Source organism: Balaenoptera acutorostrata, chromosome 19, assembly GCF_949987535.1.
Source record: "Balaenoptera acutorostrata chromosome 19, mBalAcu1.1, whole genome shotgun sequence".
Classification (NCBI taxonomy): domain Eukaryota; kingdom Metazoa; phylum Chordata; class Mammalia; order Artiodactyla; family Balaenopteridae; genus Balaenoptera; species Balaenoptera acutorostrata.
In genome coordinates this window covers 27,969,594-27,988,592 of record NC_080082.1, presented here as the reverse complement: position 1 = coordinate 27,988,592, position 18,999 = coordinate 27,969,594, and the positions used below count along the sequence as shown (strand labels likewise).

At 55.4% G+C, this 18,999-nt stretch overlaps 1 protein-coding gene across 8 annotated transcripts in view; it reads right to left on the bottom strand.

Annotated features, from left to right (window-relative positions):
* Positions 1–16,894, bottom strand: part of KIFC3 (kinesin family member C3) — a 35,873-nt gene extending 18,979 nt beyond the window's left edge. For 2 of the 8 annotated variants that reach the window (XM_057534304.1, XM_057534302.1), the window contains exons 1-6: positions 16,778–16,856; positions 13,431–13,495; positions 12,675–12,882; positions 9,985–10,127; positions 6,379–6,517; positions 3,304–3,506 (exon numbers count right to left, since the gene is read on the bottom strand). In XM_057534304.1, the coding sequence (XP_057390287.1) occupies positions 3,304–3,506; positions 6,379–6,517; positions 9,985–10,127; positions 12,675–12,882; positions 13,431–13,481 (744 nt within the window). In that variant the 5' untranslated portion in view covers positions 13,482–13,495; positions 16,778–16,856. Of the gene's footprint in view, positions 1–3,303; positions 3,507–6,378; positions 6,518–9,984; positions 10,128–12,674; positions 12,883–13,430; positions 13,496–16,777 lie in introns of those variants that run through there. The other 6 variants (XM_057534306.1, XM_057534303.1, XM_057534305.1 and 3 more) reach the window with 6 other exon arrangements.
* Positions 16,895–18,999: the final 2,105 nt, after the last annotated feature.

Here is an 18,999-nt window from a genome sequence, read left to right as displayed (position 1 = left end):
GTTGAGGTGTGGGGGCAATAGGAGGAGGGGTGCAGTCTGGGTGTGTGTAACGATGGTAGGAGCCTTGGAAGCGTGAAGGCCACTGCTCCAGGGACATCCACAGAGGACAGGGGAGCTCAAGGCCACCAGCACGTGGCCTGGGGCTGCTGGGTGCCCTAGGACTGAGGACCTTTGACCCGAGTGCTCCCCACAAGGCACACAGTGAGCTCCCAGAAAATATAAACATCTCCATCTGACACATCCAAGGGGAGGCCTGAAAAGACTCCTGAAGCTCTCACAAGTCCAGGTTCCAACAGGGACAATGGCAGCCCCAGTTGCTGAGTCAGCTTTGCCAGTGGGGCAGGGGGCTTCATAAGATCATCACTTTGAACCCCCCAATCCTGTTAGGTACATACTATTATTATCGCCATTTTACAGCAAGAAAAACTGAGGTTCCAAGAGATTAAGTCATGGTTAGGCAACTTGTTCAAGGTCACCTGACCACTAAGTGGTGACCCTAGGATTGGAACCCCTGCAGAGCAACGTATAGAAGACCGGAAAGATCAATCTGTGTCAAACCACAGTGAGGCTGACAGGAGACCAGAGCACACAGAAGTGACACCTCACAAGGCACAGCACTTTACAGTTTACCATCCATTTTCCTGTCCAGTCCCATAATTGAGCTGCCCAATAACCACGAAGCAACATCTATTTGACCCAGTGTAGAGACTGGTAAATGAAGGCTCAGAGAGGAAGTGACTTACTACAGCTGCACAGCCAGGGCTAGAACCCTACTCACATGATTTCAAATCCAACACCATTCCTGGTAACGATGATTGGCGGTGGTGGCAGTGGCGACACCAATAATACTGGGTCATCTCACCAGGTACTGTTATTATGTCCATTTTACAGATGAGGAAACTGAGCTGCAGAGCAGTAATTAACTAGGCCAAGGTCACATAGCTAATGAGTAGTGCCAAAGTCAGGATTTGAACCCAGCTCTAGGCCCAAGTGGTTGGCCACAGCTCTACAGAGTCAGACTCTCCAAAGAGTGGCTCAGAGACCTGGAGCTTCAGGCACATCTCCTGAGACATTTTTCAGAAAAGACCTGGCAGTCAGAAAGTTCAGGAATAAAATATGAGCAAAGACCAGGAACCATTCTGAATTCTCCAAATCATCCAGAGGCGTGGGGGTTGGGGGGAGGGGAGGGGTCAGGCATAACTGGAGAGCTGGCACTCAAGGACACCAAAAAGGCTGAGATGCTTGACCTGCAACTTCCCCTCTAAAAAGTAAGTCAATTTTGCTAATTAAAGGAAAAAATGTTTCTTAAAAATTTGTTTAAAGTCACAAAAGACCATATATTGTTATTTAATTTATATGCAACGTTCAGAAAAGATAAATCTATACAAACGAAAAAAAAAAAAGCAGAGCAGTGGTTACCAAGGGTTGGGGGGGAGGGGCATATGGGGAGTGACAATAGGTCTTTGTAGGGTGATAAAAATGTTCTAAAATTAGATAGTGGTGATGGCTGCATCACCAATATACTTAAGACCGTAAATTCTACACTTTAAAGGGGTGAGTTTTATGGTATGTGAATTATATCTCAGTCAAGTTCTTTAAAAAACAAAACTTGTTTCAAAAGTGAAGTGCCCAGACAAACTAAACCAAGGAAAGTCAGGGAAGGAAGACCTCTTGCCACAGGTCAGACATGTGTCCTGCAGGGAGGGCCCTAGACCAGCCCCACAGCCCCATGGGGCAGCACCTCATGCCACGTTCCAGCTACACAAGCCTTGGTTCGCCCTGATACTCATCCTGCTCCCCCTGCCACAGTCCCTTTGCACTGACTGTTCCCTCAGCTCAGAATGAATGCACTTCCCCTGCTCTGTGCCAGACCTCAGCTCCAGAGCCGCTTTCTCCGGGAGGCTGCCCCCGACCTCCCCTACAGGTCCTGATCTCCCCGACAAAGGCGCGTGGTAGAAACCCTCATTCCCTGTGTGTGTACCCGCCTGCAGAGCCCTTGTTACTCTTCCAACTTTCATAAGTGCATGTAACAAACGTCTGTCCTCCCCTAGACTGCAGCCTCCGCAGGCCAGGGCGTGCCTGTCCACCTGGGCATCCCCACTGCTCAGCTGGGTGCCTATACATACCAGGCACTCAGCAGACATCTGAGTCAGAAAGACAGGCGGGCACCGCAGGAGGCAACAGTGATACAAAGCTGGTGCGTCACACCTGCCATGAGGAGCTCCCATTAGTGGGGCAGACAGGCCCAGAGGCAGCAAACAGTGGGGTCACTGTACAAGAGGGAGACACAGGGCACTAGGGATGCCCCAAGGAGGCCCACCCAACTCAGCCAAGGACAGGTGGTCAGGACAGAGTTCTTGAGGACACACTTGTAAGCTGGAGAAATGCTGCATTTTAAAAGTGCATGAAAATAATCTGCTGCCCCTGGAACTGAGAACAAGGCACGGTATTCAGTGATGTTCCCTCGAGTAGAAGGTCCACATGCTGGGCAATCACAGAGAAAGAAACTGACCCAACCGAAGGCAGGGCTTTCCAGAGAGAGCTCAGGCCCAGGAGCTCAGGCATGGGCTCCAACGTGGGGATGGTTTGGAGGCAGGGCTGGGGACCTTGGGGAAGTGGGGAGGGTCAGACACAGGCACGAGAGACAGACACGGACAATTAAGAGTGGGGAGCTGAGCCCCAGGAAAGGGGCCTCGGGGCCTAGGTGGTAATGGGAAGGAGGGTGAATTAGCCAGGCATGCGGAGGAGGGCTAGGGGTCAGCCCACAGGGACTGTGGAGTCCCCAGCGTCCTCCTGGCTAGCCAACAAAGGAGAAGCCCTAGAACCTTCACTTTCTAGGGCTTCCAGAGATTTGAGAGCTCCCTTCTCTCACTTGCACACACGCCAGCCTCTCATTTCCTGCCAGTTTTCCGTGGGGTGACCTCTGCAATGAGTTTGGTCCACCTGGGCTGCCCAAGCCAGGGCACCTTGGAAGATGGAGTGGACTCAGCACTGGCCTCGGGACGGGAACGTCCCTGTGCTTTCCTGCTCCGCTCATGCCTACACATGCTGCCTATCACTTCTGGAGAGGTAGGTCCTGGCCCCTGGTGACCACAAGGAATGGGGCACATGGATGGCCAGGATGGGAGGCCCAGGCCTCTGATTCTCGCCACCTCGCCCTCTTGTGCACTCCCAAGCCAGGAGAGGAGACCCCATCTGTCCATTATGCTGGTAGTCTGGTGGGTTCCGGGTGCCCTGGGCGATGTCCTCCGACCTGCTCCACAGTGGGCAGTGGCCTCAGCCCGTCCCATCCTCCCCAGGTACCTGATTGTGCAGCTGGGTGGGTGTGGCTTGCTGATCACTGTCGCAGACAGCCAGCCTCTCCCGTAGGGCCACCAGCTCCTCCTGTAGCTGGGCTTTCTCCTCCTGCAGCTGGGACATGGCCTCCACCATCCTATGTACCACGGGGGCCGCACCTGGCGGCCCCGACAGGCTCGAGCACCTCCCGCTGCCAAAGAGCCGCCCACCTATGAGCAAAGTAGCCGCCGATCAGCAGGGCAGCAGAGGCCCCAGCCTGGCCGAGGAGAGGGGGGCCCGTCATGGCAGGGGAGGGGATGCAAGCAGAGGGGACGAGGGGAGCCGGGCAAGGGCTGGGGGCAGCAGCATGGGTTAGCCGGGGGCCTCCGGGGCCTGCCTCGGAGGAAGCCGCTTCAGCAGGCAGCTTCTGGGGGATGGAACTGCCTAGACCAGGACTTAGGAAAGCAGCTTCCACTGATTATTCCCCCAAAGCCTGTGTTCTAGGTCTGATGAGCAATACCCTCTCCATGGCCAGCCTGCATGGACTTGCAGCTGAGAAAGACATAGCTCTAGCAACAGCTGTTCTCTCCCCAGAAAACACTACCCTTGGTGGAACATGATTTCTTTAAACCCCAAACCCTCTCCAGAATACAGAAGAGAGGCGGGGGCTCCCGAGCCTGCCCCCTGCCTTCCACAGGGAGTGGTTACCCGCACACGGAGAGGAAGCAAGTGGAGGTGTGCGTGTGCAAGGGACAGACAGACCGGGACACGGGGACAGACACAGCACGTAGGCAGGAACACAGCCAGGCGCGCTCCCAGGCGGACCCCTGCGGGATTGAGCACAGGGACCTCACAGGCAGGAGGAAGGGATAAACACAGGGGTGGGTGGCGCCTCAGCCTTCCACCGTCCTGTCACCGAGAGCAGAAGAGACACAGACAGACAGATGGAAGGACAGAGACACACAGTCAAGGCCTGTGACCTGCTAATGGGGCCTGGCATGCTTGTCACAGTTTGCTTTGATGGCCCCAAGAATGGCCACAGTCTCTGCAGGTGGGGAACGGGCAAGGAGGTGGGGCAGTGGGGCAGAGGAGAGGCTGGAAGGGCACGGATCTTCAGGCAGCCCAGTTCGGGTCCTGGCCAAAGCCTGAGAGGCAGGGCCAAGTGTCCAAGGGTGAAGCATGAAGAGTGGCATCTGCTGGCCGCGAGCCTCCACCCTAACTCAGAGCACCAGGGTGTCCGGGCTCCGCCACACTGTGTGGGCAGGACTCGGTGGAGGGGGGATCCCAGACTCTGGAAACAAAGCCACCTGCACCTGAAGTCACACATCCCAGCTTCAACCCACAGGGAGCTGGCAAGTTGAGACAGCACAGAAGCCAAAACTGCAGCTTGGCTTTTGGACTGGGCTGGAGCGGGGAGCGCAGATGGAACTGATTCCAGGCTGGGCAGGACATCTCAGCACTGGGCCCAGGAGAGGTAGACAGTGAGAAGCCGCTCTCACTCTAAAGGGAGCAGGTCACGCACACACAGACTGCCTTTTCCCTTCCTCCCAACCCTGAGGGACGGCTCCGACTCAAGGCCCTCTGGAAAGCTGGAACAGGGGCCATCGCTGGCTGGCTAGGAGCCCTGGCCGTGCGGCCTGCACGTGACACAGCATGCATGTCACACACAGTTGGCCAAGCTTCTGCTATCTGTTCTAGAGAGAGCGAGCTCAGACGGATGCTTCCAGGCCTGCACACGGGGCTGCCATGGGCAGCATGGGACCAGCACAACCCTCTGCCCTCTGCAGACTGCCGTGGTGTGGCAGGAAGTGCTCTTGACTCCAGGTCCAAGAGCTGGTTCTGCCACTTCAGAGCCGTGTGGGAGGGCCCCTCAGGGGCTTCCTTTGTAAAATGGGGACAATGGTCCTTATCCAGAGGCAACCTTGGGCAAGAGCCTGGATGCGCAGGTGTGAGTGAGTGTCATCCAGCAGGACGTGGAAGAGCCCTTCTTGCCCGGGACACTGCTCATCCCACCCTCAGAGCCCACAGCCAGGGGAGTTCACCCTGACCTGGGCACAGTGCCCGTGTGTCAAGGGAGCCAAGAGGGGCCCGGAGAGCGCTTGCTGGGCGAGAAAAGACCTAGAGGAAGCTAAGGGACAACAGCAGAGGAGGAAGAGGTGAGATCAAAGGGGCACCTAAGGGCGGGGACTGAGGGACCTCTGCACCCTCAGAGTAGGTCAGCTGTCAGTCCGAGTTTTCAGAAGACAGTGTTTTTCTCCGAGACCCTGCCTGGACACAGCCCCTCAAGGACACTCAGGCTCGGGGGTCCCAGCCCCGGACCCGCTGACAAGAGTCAGTCCCCCGGACTGGAGGGACGATGCCCCCCCTTCCACACCCCGGCCAGACCCCGACACCCGCCCCCGAATCAGTGCCGGGCCCACGGGTGAAGGCGGCTCTGGATCAACCTCAGAGAAGGGAGTGGTTCCTTCCACCTCGCAAGTTCAGACACGCAAATCAACCTCTGACAGGAAGAGGCAAACGAGAGGAAGGCCAGCTCCTTTCCCCCCTCGCTCTTGGCCTTCCCCTCGGGCTCCTTAAGGATGCACTTTCCCAGTAACGGCTGGGCTCTGGGTTCTTGCTGGGGAGCCCCACAAAGGGGGCACACAGCCTCTTCCAGAACCTTGCCAGCCTTGCCGGAGAAGAGTAGAGCCACCAGCTCCTCCTTCCCAGCCTCAACGCAGCAGAGCGAAGCCCTGTCCTAGGGACCTCTGAGTCCCCGATGGACCCACGGAGACAAAAGGAGGGGGTCAGGCCTCTCTCTGCAGGAGGTGGCGTCTTTGAGGCTGCCACCTTCACCCTGCTTTTGACAGGCGCTGGGGAAAAGACAAAAAGCGGGGAAATTCAACCCCAGCCCATGCCGGCCAAAGCTGCTTATCACCGGTGGCACGCAGCGGCACCGGGAGGAGGGTGCCCCTGGAGCGGGGATGGGCAGGCTGCAGTCTCTGAGTTCCACGTCCAGGCGGCCACCTCCAGGGGAGGAGGACGGTGTCTGGGACAAGAGCCTCCCCTCCGACACCGGCTTTAGCCCAGGCTGTGCCGGGTCAGCGGGCAGACTTCCTTTACCTGTTTTCTCTACATTCATGTTGCCACCAGCTTCTTGGGCCTCCCGGCCCCGCCTGGGGGCCGGCGCCTGCCTCTTCAGGAGTTTCTCTTCTTTCGCCCCCTGACTCTTGCTCTCGCACCCCTTGTCCCGCAGGGCCTGCTGCCAAGACACAACCAGAATCCTCACATGAAGGGGGGGGACTGCAGCGGGGAGGGGACCCCCCTCGAGCCTGAGGACGGTGCGCTCCCAGAGCTGGTGAGGACCTCAGACCCGGCCAGCCCATCCCTCACGCTGTGGGTGGGGACTACGAGGCCCGGAGTCTGGAAGAAAGCATGCCCAGATCTCACAGCGAGAGGGGGCAGTGCGTTCTCCTGGCCCCCATCAGCAGCCAGCCCTCTGTACCAGCAAACAAGTCTCCTGGGCACTTAGGAACCCTCAGGTGAAGCTCACTCGGCTGACCTGTGAGCCCCGAGTCACCACTGCAGTGGTCTGATCGCTCAGGTGCACCGGCCCAACATTCACAGGCTTGTCCAGCCCCACCAGGCACACGGCAGTCTCAGGGCGATGCCCGCCGCCCCCCCCACCATGATGTCAGCTGCCCTCACCTTCAGACGGCACCAGCCTGGGACTGCCAAGGAGGGGGCACACGGGTCCATATGAGCAGGGGAAGGCCATGGCCCACCCCCCGGCATGGCTATCCAGGACCGCAGGACCCTGTCTCTAGGTCAAGGAGGAGCCAAGGCAAAGAAGGCTGAGGTAGAACAGACCAGTGAACTGGTGGGGAGATGGAGGGGAGAGGCAGAAAGAGTCTTTCATGCAGAGAAAACCACCTGCAACTCACACAGAAAAATGTCCAAGGCAAGCAGCAGAACCACATGTAAAGTGCGATTCCATTTAAGGATAATGGAAATAAAAGAGGCCTCCAAGATAAAAATCTGGGGAAATATACACTGGTTTTCTCTGAGAGGTCGGGTGATGGTGCAGGGGCTAAGAGGAGAAATATGCATCATTTAAACTTTGGGGGAGATCAAAAGAAACTTAACCGAGAGAGAGTGGGAAGAAAAGAAAGCCTTTACATTTCATTTTGAATCTTTTTGGCATTTGCATTTTTAACCTTGTAAGCATCTATGGTGTTCTGTTTTGTTATCTTTGATAACAGAAGTTATCTGGCAAGGCAGATTACAGACACTTTTGTGTATGTCTTTGTGCCCACCTTATTCAAAACAAAAAGACAAATGTTATGTTTAAAAAATGTTCAGAGCCTGGGTCCGGAAAGGCCTGGGTGTGAAGCCTGGCTCAGGTGAGCTGTGTGACTGTGGGCAAGTTACTTACCTTCCCTGGAGTTTCATTTCCTCATTCTTAAAACAGCAACTCCACTTTCTACTTGAGAAGGGAGGGTGGTGAGCAGTCTCTCGTATTTAGGAAAATTCCCGCGACTTAATTTTGTCCCCACCCTGTGACCAACTGCCACACCAGCACGAGCAGCTTTGTCATTGGTGGCGGCAACGGGGGCAGCTGGAAGTTTCCATTTGCCGCCCAGAGCAAAGGTTACACTATTTCTGGCCTGTTGGCCAAGCCACAGGATGGGCAGACAGGCCCCCAGGGGGGTTGGGAATTTCTGCAGCCTCGAAAGGGAGCGACTCAGGTTGTAACTGCTTGAGAAGCTGGCAGGGGACCCTCTGGGTCCCCTCACTGTGTCTGGATCCCTACTTGGGCCCCACATCCGCCGCCCACCTTGAAGCCCCTATAAACAGAATGAAGCTTCAACGGCCCAGGACACAACTGTGGAGACTGGTTGCTGGCGGGAGCTTCTTAGATCCTCAGCAGACCTGCTGACCCCAGCACTCAGCGGCAACCACAGCCCAACACCCCATAATCAAAATGCAAGAACAGAGCCTCCGCCCAACTCAAGGCTGCTGGTTTCTGACCACCTCCTGATTTAACTACCAATGGCTCAAGTCATAAAAAATGGTTTCTTTAACATAAAAACAGTTTCTTTAACTGTCCCTGCAACAGGCTTTTCTCGCAGACCTTATAGATAAAAGAAGGACCATTCGGTTCCATTTTCAGATGAACCACATAAGAAGGGCTGACAAAAACCCAGAAGCCCAAGATTGTCCCTGAAGCAACAAACAAGGGGTCCATGTTCAGACCCGGCTTGGGGCCACACGAGGGAGGACAAACACAAAGGGCACATATTTCCCACAGCCCCTCCTGCCCTCCATCTGCATGTGTCCCTTCAAGGTGGCCCTCTCATGCACAATCTTTCTTGGGGGGAGGGGCCTTGGCAACACCCCCAGATAACTCTGGTCCTTCATCCTCGGCCACTATGTCAATGTTTGCGCATACATTTGTGATCATTTGATTACTCCTGGCCTCTCTGCTAGACTGCTGGGTCTATTTCTCTTCTTTGCTGTGTGCTGGCACCTAACAGAGTAGGCACTTCATAAACATCTGTTAACAAATGCATCCATTTAAAAATTGCAGAGTCTGTGTTATCCTGAAATTGCTCAAGCTATAGCTGCATGAATGCATTGGTATTTGTTTAAGGATCTCTTTGCAATCAGAAACAATACAGAGAATCAGTTAGAGAAACCCTGAAGTAGAATATTATGCAGCAGTTTAAAAGAATGAGGTAGTTCTCTATATATTGACAGGTATGAAGAAATAACCAAGACTTACTGTTGAGGGAAAGAGCTAGTCACAGAACAGAAGGTAAAAGTAAAGAATAAAAATTGTATAAATCCAATCAAGTGGTTGTACAGGAAAGATAAATAAACACCAAACTCTTAATTAGTGGATTTCTCAAAGATACAGGACCACAGGAGACATTCAATTTCTAGATATTATATTCCTGCCACGTGTGAATTCTTTACACCATGTGTTATAAAGCTCATCATGTTCAGATCCCAACTTGCTGTGTGACCAGTAGCAAGTTACTTAACCTCTCTGAGCCTCCCTTACTTCATCCATAAAACTCACATAAAACAGTAACTGTGTCTTGGACTGATGTGAGACATACAATACATGCCACAAAGCCCGGTACAAAGTCAGTGTTCAATGAAGAGTAGCTATTATTATTGCTATCATGATGTATTAATTCTACAACCAAATACTACACATATATATGTAAACTTTGTCTTTTGAAAGTCACATTTTAACTGACTTGCAGTGATAACTGCAAGAGAAAAGAACCCAAGTTTTGGCAAAGTCCTCTGTCTAGCTTTAGGTTCTCACTTTAAACGAGGAAATGTAAATACGTATTGCCCCATGGACTCATATGCCCCAGTGGGAATAAACAGCTCCCCTAAAAACCTGCCCATCTTCCTAATAGCTCCTCACTGAAGGCCCCACAGTCCCCACTTTAACACTTCAGCCGGGGCATGGCTGAAAAGCTGCTGTCGTCTCCTGTGAGATCTCCCCCGAGCTAACCTAATAAGCAAATTGCCCCATTCAGGCAGGCTCAGGGTGGCTGTGCCATGAGGAGCTTGGCAAGAGGCAGAAGGCAGGTCCCCAGCTCTCCCTCCCTGCTTCCCTCCCCGGAGAAGGAAGCTGCTGGAGCTCAGAGGGCCACGGCACACTGGCCCAGCTCGAGCCCTGGCATTTCTGACCGCCCCAGGGCTCACCTGCAGGGTCAGGTAGAGCCTGTGAGGGCTCCCGGGGCTCGCCCAGTCCACGCTGAGGGCTCGGCACTGAGCCAGGGCCGGGCGAGCTGCACTTCGGGTGCTGGAGTCCTCGTCGCCGCCAGCCGGGCTGTCTCTTCCACGCCCTGTCCCAGGACAGAGGAGACAGGTGAGATGCTTGACGCTGGCCGGAGACTGCTGGCCGGGGACCACTGGCCAGGGCCGTGGCTGAGCTCCCCTTTCACACACTCCAGGCAGCCCAGGTGCTGCCAGGAGGGACTCACACGCCCTCACATGCCTGCCCTACACAGAGGGAAAGCCTGGCACTCGGCGGGGGCTGCGCTCCTTCCTAATCACAAGCCGCCCTGGGATCCTCTGCAGGAAGTCGCCCAAGACCCCGCGGGAGGTGGCGGGCTCCCCTCCCTCCACAGTGGCGTTAGGGCTGGCACCTGCCCACGAACACCCTCTACAGACAGCAGCAGAAGGAAGCCGATGCCACCCTGGCTGCACTAATCTTCACAGGAGGTGCACCCTGGGGCCGCGGCCTCATTACCGAGGTTGCCTCTAGGTGGCAATTTCTCCCCTGTCTTCATAAAGACCAACCGCACACTGGGTGGCGTGGTCCCTGTAGCCTCCAAAAATACACTCAGGACCAGTTAAAGCACATCCTCTCAAGCCTCTGACACACTGCCTCCCTCACCGGATGCGGGGAGAGGGCTGCAGCAGCGACACCCCATTCACCCCTCCCTTGACCCACCACCACAGCCTGTGGGACCAGACGGGACGGGAGAGGGGATTCGCCACACAGGGCAAGCTGCAGAGCTCCCACCCTGGGGGGCAATCACATCCTGAATGCCAGCACTGGGCCAAGTGCTTTCCAGGCCTTATTGCCCTTCTTGGTCCTCAGTTTCCTCGTCAGTACAATGGGCATAAGGAACCAAGCTCAGTCCTGTGATGAGGATTAAACAGGGCGACACATGTAAAGTGCTCACACAGAAGGTAGCCAGCAATGCAGGCCATCAGCTCCTCACAACAACCCTGAGAGGTAGGAACCGGAGACCCAGAAGGGTTAATAATGTGCCCAGGGTCACACAGAGCCAGTATTCCAATCCCATGTGCTAACCCACCCTCTGCTTGCCTACCCTTCTCAAGGCAACAATAAGAGGGGGGTGGGGGTAGAGGGGCCCAGGGACGTCCACACTGGCTGAGGCTCTACCCAGTGGCAGGCACCACGCTTAGCATTTCACACATACGATTTCACTGGACCTTTGTCTTAAATTTTAAAAGTAGATAAAAGTCTGTATGGTCATATAATCCTCATAATACTAATTTAAGAGACCAATACACACACACATAAGACTAGAAGGAACTATATAAAATGTTTAGTGACAGGCTTATAGGTGATTCTTATTTTCCTTCTTATACTTTTCTGTGTTTTTGGTTTTTAGTTTTCCAGGAGAACATGTTTTTGTTTTTTTCAATCCTTGCTTTTTTTTTTTTCTTTCTTTTTTTTTTTTTTTTTTTTTTTTTTTACCATAAAAGCAATACTGTTCATTCATCTTTAATCCTTTGGACAACCTTGTTGGGTAGAGACCATCTTCAGCCCCTTCCAGACAACTGGGGCTACCTGATCCAAAAGCCCAAGCTTTCCCCGGCGGCCTCCAGGGTCATCCCCAGCCTCACTGTCCCCTGCAGAAAGACTTTGGAGGGCAGCGCTCTGGCACAAGTGTGATGAGAGAGAGGGAACTGGAGTTTGCTATGTGCCCTCTCTGGGCCTCAGTTTTCCCTTCCGTACATAGAGGGGCTTGGACCCGATGTCCTGGAGGGACTCTGCCAGCTCAGACAGGCTGGCAATCTTCAGCCCTCTCCCCATAGGTCAGGAGCAGTCAGACAGCAAACCCTTAAGGCATCTTGTCTGAAGATCCCCCCTGTCCCCACATTTACAGGACAACCTACTCAAGCCAAGGCTGGCAGATAGTCATGGGGCGGCTCCCCGGTCCTGACGATCTAGCTCCCACCGGGAATCAGAGGAGCTGCCCACTTCTTGACGCTGGAGGCACCAGGGGACATGACCCAGAAAGGAGAGCTGGTGTTGACAGCTCCCCCAGGGGCACAGCGGGGGCCCCGACTCGGGGACTCCCTCACTGCCCACCTGCTGTCGGGGCCGCCTTGGATGGCACCTAAAAGGAGGGCATGGCAACCACTCCCTGCCAGGCCACGCTCCAGAGCAGCCTCCGTCCACTCCTCGCCATCCGCGGGCGAGCCCTGGCGGAATCAAGTGTCAGCTCCGCGCAGGGCACAGGGCAGCAGTTCACCTACCTTGTTTACCGGCCGCGGGCAGAAACCGGAGCGAGACCACGAGTGCTCCGCCGCCAAGGACAGGCGGATCACAGAGCCACAGCCACCTGGCCGGGCCAGGGAGCGCGTGGCTGTCCGCCGCGTTCTCCCCCTGCGCTACAGACTGCGTTAACGTTTAACTCGCGTCCCCGGCTTCTCTTTACAGACGGGCGCGGGGCAGGAGCGCCCAGCGAAATTGACGCCCTGACTCCACGCCCGGCTCGCGGGCTGCCGGTACCCTGTAATTACCTGACAGCTCTGACTGAGCCTAGGAACTTGCCAGAAACCCCGATCTCATCGCTGGTATCTGGAGGAAGGAAAGGAAATAAAGAGGCATTTTAAAAATGCGGACTCACCAGTTCTCAACCTCCCCGGGCCGGTGTGTGGGAAAGGGCGGGCGGCCGGGCTGGCTGGGGCGGGGCGAGCCATCCCCGGCTCGGGCTCCCCGGCCCGGCCCACTCGCCACAGGCCGCGCAGCGAGGGCGTGGCTCCCAGGTTCCACGTCCTGCGAGACGGGACCATGGCCCGGCGGGGCTCAGCAGCCTCCTCCGGGCGTCGGGCAGCCTGCGGAGAGAGCAAGAAAGCGAGATTGAAGCCCGCTAGCCGGCACCCTCCGCCCCCATCCGAAGCTGATCGGAGCCCACCATCTGGAAGGGTCCGCTGAACTGGGTCACCTGTTACCCAGAGCCCCAACTCGAATGTCCCCCAAGGAGCCCCCGGGCTCACGGGCTGAAACAGAGCCTATCACCATTTCAGGGTACTAGCTAAGGAGAAGGGAGGCTCAGAACTGGGCAGGGAGCCTGTCAGGTGTGTCTGCAGCATAATGTGGAGACCCCACATCTCAGCCCCTCCACTCTGAGCCTGGCAGCATAAAGACAGGTCACAACCCCACATGGAGGAAGCACCAGTCAACAGCGTCTCCATGAATCTATTCAGAAGGGGCCTTGACTGTGGCCGTGACGTCAGGCTTACATATATCAAATTCTCTTAAAATCAGCTCATTCCTGTATTCAACTAGCCTTCACACTGTACCTACAACTGGCAGACACCGAGCTGGGATTTGAAATACAAAGATTCATTCATTCCTCATTTAATAATTATTTACCCAGTACCTGCTGTGTGCCAGGCACCTGCCAGGGGTCCTCTTTGATCAGGAGAGACATGGCCTCAATGTTCCCTGTCAGGAGGGAGGTAAACACTTCAACAAACCTCCACAATCAAAACAGGATGCAGGGAGGCACCAGGTGGTATGGAGAATGGGGGTGGGTGTGGGGAACACTGGTCTGGGTAGAAAGCCCCATGGGGCCCTTATGAACAGAGCAAATGAACAGAACAGACTTCATTTACTGCACAAGTCTTTATTGAGTACCTATTGTGTGCAAAGCAGCTCTGAGGGCATTTAAGGTGACACCAAGCTGTGGTCCCAGACTCAGACAACAAGTGATGCCATTTACAGAAGAAGCCAAGTCAGCTCAGAGGGGGAATGTGGAGTTTGCTTTTGGTTTTGAAATGGAGTTGGAGGCACCCAAGGACTTCCTAATGGCGCCACCTGGGCTGTAGGCCACTTTCCCCAACCCTCACTGCACTGACCACTCTCTACCAGGCAGTAAAGATATCTGTTTGAACAGTGTCCATCTCCCCTGACCCTCTATGGCTCCCCAGGGTGGGTCCCACAGCACCCAGCCTGGAGCAAAGCTACATCCACACCAAACACCTGGTGATGGCTTTTGGGTGAATGCCCGGAAATGAATGCACACAAAAGCTCGAACTTAAGCTTGGAAGAGAGCAGGGCTGGAGATGGAGACACAGAACCGGGTGGCTGACGGGGGTCACTGTGGCACAGGTGAGAATGCAATCACCAAAGGTGGTGCGAGATGAGAGGCAACCAAGAAGGATGGAGCTCACTCCAAGTGGGAAGAAAAGCTGGAGAAGGAAGGTCAGAGGTGGCAGGAGCACCAGGCAGGTGCAGAGTCCTCAGAGGTGACCGGAGAGTGAGTGGGAAGGAGAGGATGGTCAGTTCCCAGGGAACCATGCCACGGAGAGGTCAAACTGGAAGAAAGGTCAGTGGAGCAGGGCAGATGTGGGAAGGCCCAAGGGGGATGGGGGCTAGAGGAAGCTGCCACTTCCTTCACTTTGGAGAAGCTGGCTAGGATGGGAAGGAGAGGATGTGGTATTTAGAATAGGAGAGATTTGCACATGCTGGGTCAACAGAGGGACAGGAATGACTGAAGCATCGAGAGGCAAGAGAAGAGTGCAAGGATGGGTGGCCTGAACATCTGGTGACCGATGTTCGCAGAGCTGAGCCCTGGAAGAATGCCAGGCTCCTGACTAGGGAGTCATGGTCTCTGCCTTCCTGGACTAAGGAAGACAACTTGGAGGAGGAGGCTCCTGGGTGCAGTCTCCCTGGGAGGGGGCAGGACTGCTGGCCAAAGGGTGGGGTGGAGGCTAATCCAATATGTGGGCAGCTCCGCTGAGGAAATGGAGATGGACCAGTGTGGAATGGAAGGAACCAGGAGGAGCAGCCAGATGTCCCCTCCTCCAGGCTGCTTGGCACGGAGCTGGGCGCACAGCAACCCTGAGGCTCAGCTGCCCAAGGGATGCGGAGGGAGTGAGACAGGCTCCACCTGCATGCCAAGCCGCTGGGAAGGTAAGATGGCGGAGGACACTGAAGGTCAATGTCACAGTTGAGGGAGAAGACTTTTAAAGGGGATCAGCTAAGTCTGAGGGGGCAGGGACAGAAGGAGACAATATTTCATTGGTTTCAGGAAGGGAAGTTAGGAGGCAGTCAGGAAGATATCAGGAAGAAAGGGGAAGGGTGTGTGCAAGATCCTGAAGAGGAAAAAGCAGCTGAATTTAGCAGCCTGAGGGGTGTGAAGGTCAAAAGTATCAAGGACTTTCAAACAGCCCAAGGCTGGAGACTCAAAAACCTAGGTCATGGGGCGAGGTGATGGGGGCATACGAGTAGAGTGGTTATGACCGAAAGCTGGTTCAGAACCCGGCTGTGCCACTTACTAGATGTGTGACCCTGGGAGAATTACTTTGTCTCTGTGTCTCAGTATCTCCATCTGTGAAATGGAGAGAACTCTACCTTATAGGGTTGGTGTAAAGTTTAGACAATACATATATACAATATTCAGAACAATACTGGCATATACAAAGAATACTCAAATTTTATTTTTTCAGTGACCTCTATCCAGTGGTGGGTGGATGCAGAGGGCTGGCTATAGGAGAGCCAGCACCTGCCTCTCTGGGTTTAGGCCAGGGTGGTGGAGCTACAGCCCCCTTGCCCCAGACCAGGGATATTGCAATGATTGGGGGACACACTTGACAACTGCCCAGAGACTGCTGCCCAGGAGGCTTGGTCTCCCTGGGAGAGCAGGCAGAATGTCAAGGAGGTTGGACAGGGGCTGGACCTCCCCTCCGCACAGTCACACGTCCTGGGTTTTGCAGGTCAACCCAGATTTCAAACTCTCTGCTCCCTGGCGCCCATAAGGACAGCAGAACTCACGACCCTATGTCCCTAAAATCCAGTCACTGCAAATACAGGGCCCCATTCTGAGACTGCATTCCTTGCAAATGACTCTCTGGCCAAGGAGAGGGTTACTTTTATCAAGGGCATGAGGAACAGCCTGGGCCAGTGTACGTGCTCACTCAGCCTCAGGCAGACAGAAAGCCAGAGAAGATGAAAGGCCAGGGGTGGCCACGACCCCAAACCTTGAGACAGATGTGTGTATTGGGGGGGCTGGGGGGTCGGAGGTACAAATGGTACCAATTTATATGCAGCTTCCTCTTTAAAATCTGCCAGGACCAGGCCCTTCACTGCGCCAGAGTTCTGCTCTAACTCACAACAGGGGGTTGAAGGAGGTGGCTTCTGGCTCGCCCTTCCTGCTGGGCCCGCTCCCCACCCCCGACCCCCCCCCCGGGCCCCCCCCCTCCGCCAACCGCCCCAGGCTACCGCTGTCAAAGGCTCAATTTCGCCCACTGCCCAGGACGGCACCGGCCCAGGCCCTCCTTCCTAACCTGGGGCTGGCCCACCCCATCCCGGCCCTGCGAAGGGGAAAGTGAACTGCCCAGGGGACCTACGGGGTGGGAGGGCCCGAAACTGCAGCCTTCAGGGGCGCCCTGCGGATGCAGGGACCTCTGCCAGGGGAGGGGGCGGCGCTGACGGGCACGCGGTTCCCCGGCAGTGTCCGGCTTTCCCGGGCCATTGAAATCGGAAAGGGGGTCCCGAGGCTGCTTGGATTCCAGGGGACACGCCGCTCCCATGCCCTGCTCGGTTCAGGCTGGACGGCGCAGGCGGGGTGCGGGATAGCGCAGGGCCGGGTCTCCGGGGCCCGGCCCTCCCTGCGCCCCCCAACGGGGCCGGGCAGGGGGATCCAGGACGCGGCACCCCGAACGACAGGCCGGGCGGAACCCGAGCGCCCAGCCCGTCCTCAGCCCGCCCGAGCCCCGGACTCACCGGCCTGGTGGAGGCAGGATCCCTGCGTCGCCGCAGCGCCCGGGGCTCGGCCCGGCCCTCCAGTGGGAGGCAGCTCCACACCGCCGCCTCCTCCTCGGCCCGCCCCGCTCCCGCCCCTCTCTGGCCCCTCCCGCACACTTTCCACAGGAAATGATTAACTCCGGCCCGCGGCGCGTTCCCATGGCAACCGGCTCAGACCCAGGTGGGGGGTGGTGGCGCGCGCGCACACGCACAGACTCACACTCGCACGTGGGGCCGCCCACTCTGTTCAGACCTTCCCGTTGAGTGTCCCCACGCTCCACAGACGCCCGTGCACACGTGCGCGCTCACCCCTGGCGCACACGCACCTTCTACGTGCTCACATACAGTACACAGTATACATGGCTCTCACGTATGTTTGCACACTTGCTCTAATGAGTCCACATGAACACATTCACAGTTCTCACACACATCCCCACGCTTTTGCACTTAAACTTACACTTTCGTTCTCACTCCCTCAAAGCCTAGTACTACAAAACTTTCGCACACAGTAGTTACTACTCACAGGCATACTTACAAGTGCTCCCTGGCTACCCTTCACACACTCTCACAACCCCTAGTACACGTCTTCTTGACCTTCTAGCATGCACACTACACACACTCTTACACAATCTAGCTAGTACATGTGCACACTTACACATTCTCACACACTTTCCACGTGCACTCACATTCCTGTACGGTGCTCAGACTTAACCCCATGCTTTCCCACAAATGCTGCACATGCGCCTGAGTACACACATCCACTTGCACACGCTCACACACGTTCTCACACGCTCTCTGACTCTTTGTCACACTACAGCCTATACATGCTTTAAAACCCCAGTACACGCTTCCACACACGCTCTAGTTAGTGCCCACAGGCATGCACTGTCACACATTAGCACACGTGTTTTCACACACATTTCTCACTAGCTCTATTAGGAATACACAGGCCAGGTTGCCTGCCCAGCCAGGGCACCACCTGCTGCCCCCTGCTCCTCAGCCACCCTATTCCCCTCTCGCACCCCCCTCAATAGATAAACGTCTTGCAGAGCAGGGAAGCTGTTTGGGATTTTTTAAGGTAAAATATTCCTTTGCATTCCAGTGAAAACACGTTCAGAATGCAGCCGCTCCGGAGCAGGCAGCAGCTCTTGGCGTAGCCGCAGACGTCCCTCCTCATAGGATGCCCCAGAAGAAGCCTGGGAGGCCAGGGAGCCAGCCGGCCAAGGAGACCCAGCTGACCCGGAGGAGCCACTCTGTTCTTTGTCTCCCAAACAGAGGCGGCATTTCACTCCAGTGTCAGCAGCAACATTCCCCTTCCAGGGTGCGGAAGGAGGACAGAGAAAAGAAACTCAGAAGCCAGCCCAGTGCAAGCTGATGGTCCCAAAGACAATCCCGGGAGGGGGGGGCGGCGCTCTGCCTCTTCCTGTTTAACAGGGGATGATGGCCCGATGGCCTGGGAGGAGCAAGGAGGGGACTGGAGGGGGGCGTGCAGCTCCAGGTGGGTTCTGTCTCTTGCTGCTGAGCAGGCGCTGGGCTGGCCGTCAAGAATCTCAACCAGAGACAGAGCCAAGGTTCTGGGCCTCAGATTGTTCTGGATGCCAGATCAGGACACTCACAATCCCCCTACTGAAAGTGGGTTTGTGTATGTTTTATTTTCTCACTGAGATGTCCCAGTGCAGGCCCAATAGAGGGTGCCTTTCACGCTTCTGGAATGGTTCCCTGGAGAGAGAGATTTCTAGCTAAGAACCCCAGATAATCCTCCCAATGGGAGAGCAGGCCATAATTTGAGAGGTACCTTCTCTGAATCCCCCTGCCTGCCCTCCAGACAGCACTGGTCAGGGGGACCGCAAGGTTGGATGAGGGCAAATTTTCTCTAGATTCCTGACCAAGTATCTCCCTTTGTTACAGATCCTAGCATTTGATTGAGGAGGGCAGTGGGATAGGGGTGTCTGTCTTTAAAGTCCTGATATAGAACCGGAGGCCATGTCTTACTTGTGGTCGGTTCGTTGACATTAACTGCAGGTTCCTTCCAAAGCCAAAGCCAGATTTTAAAATTAATAATAACATTTATTGTTCTTTTTCTCTGATTACCAAAGTAATAGATGTTCATTGTAACCATAATCCCACCCACTAGAGATAAATGCTGCCAACATTTTAGTACAGTATTTTTTTTCCTCTGTGCATATAATAGCGACCATTTA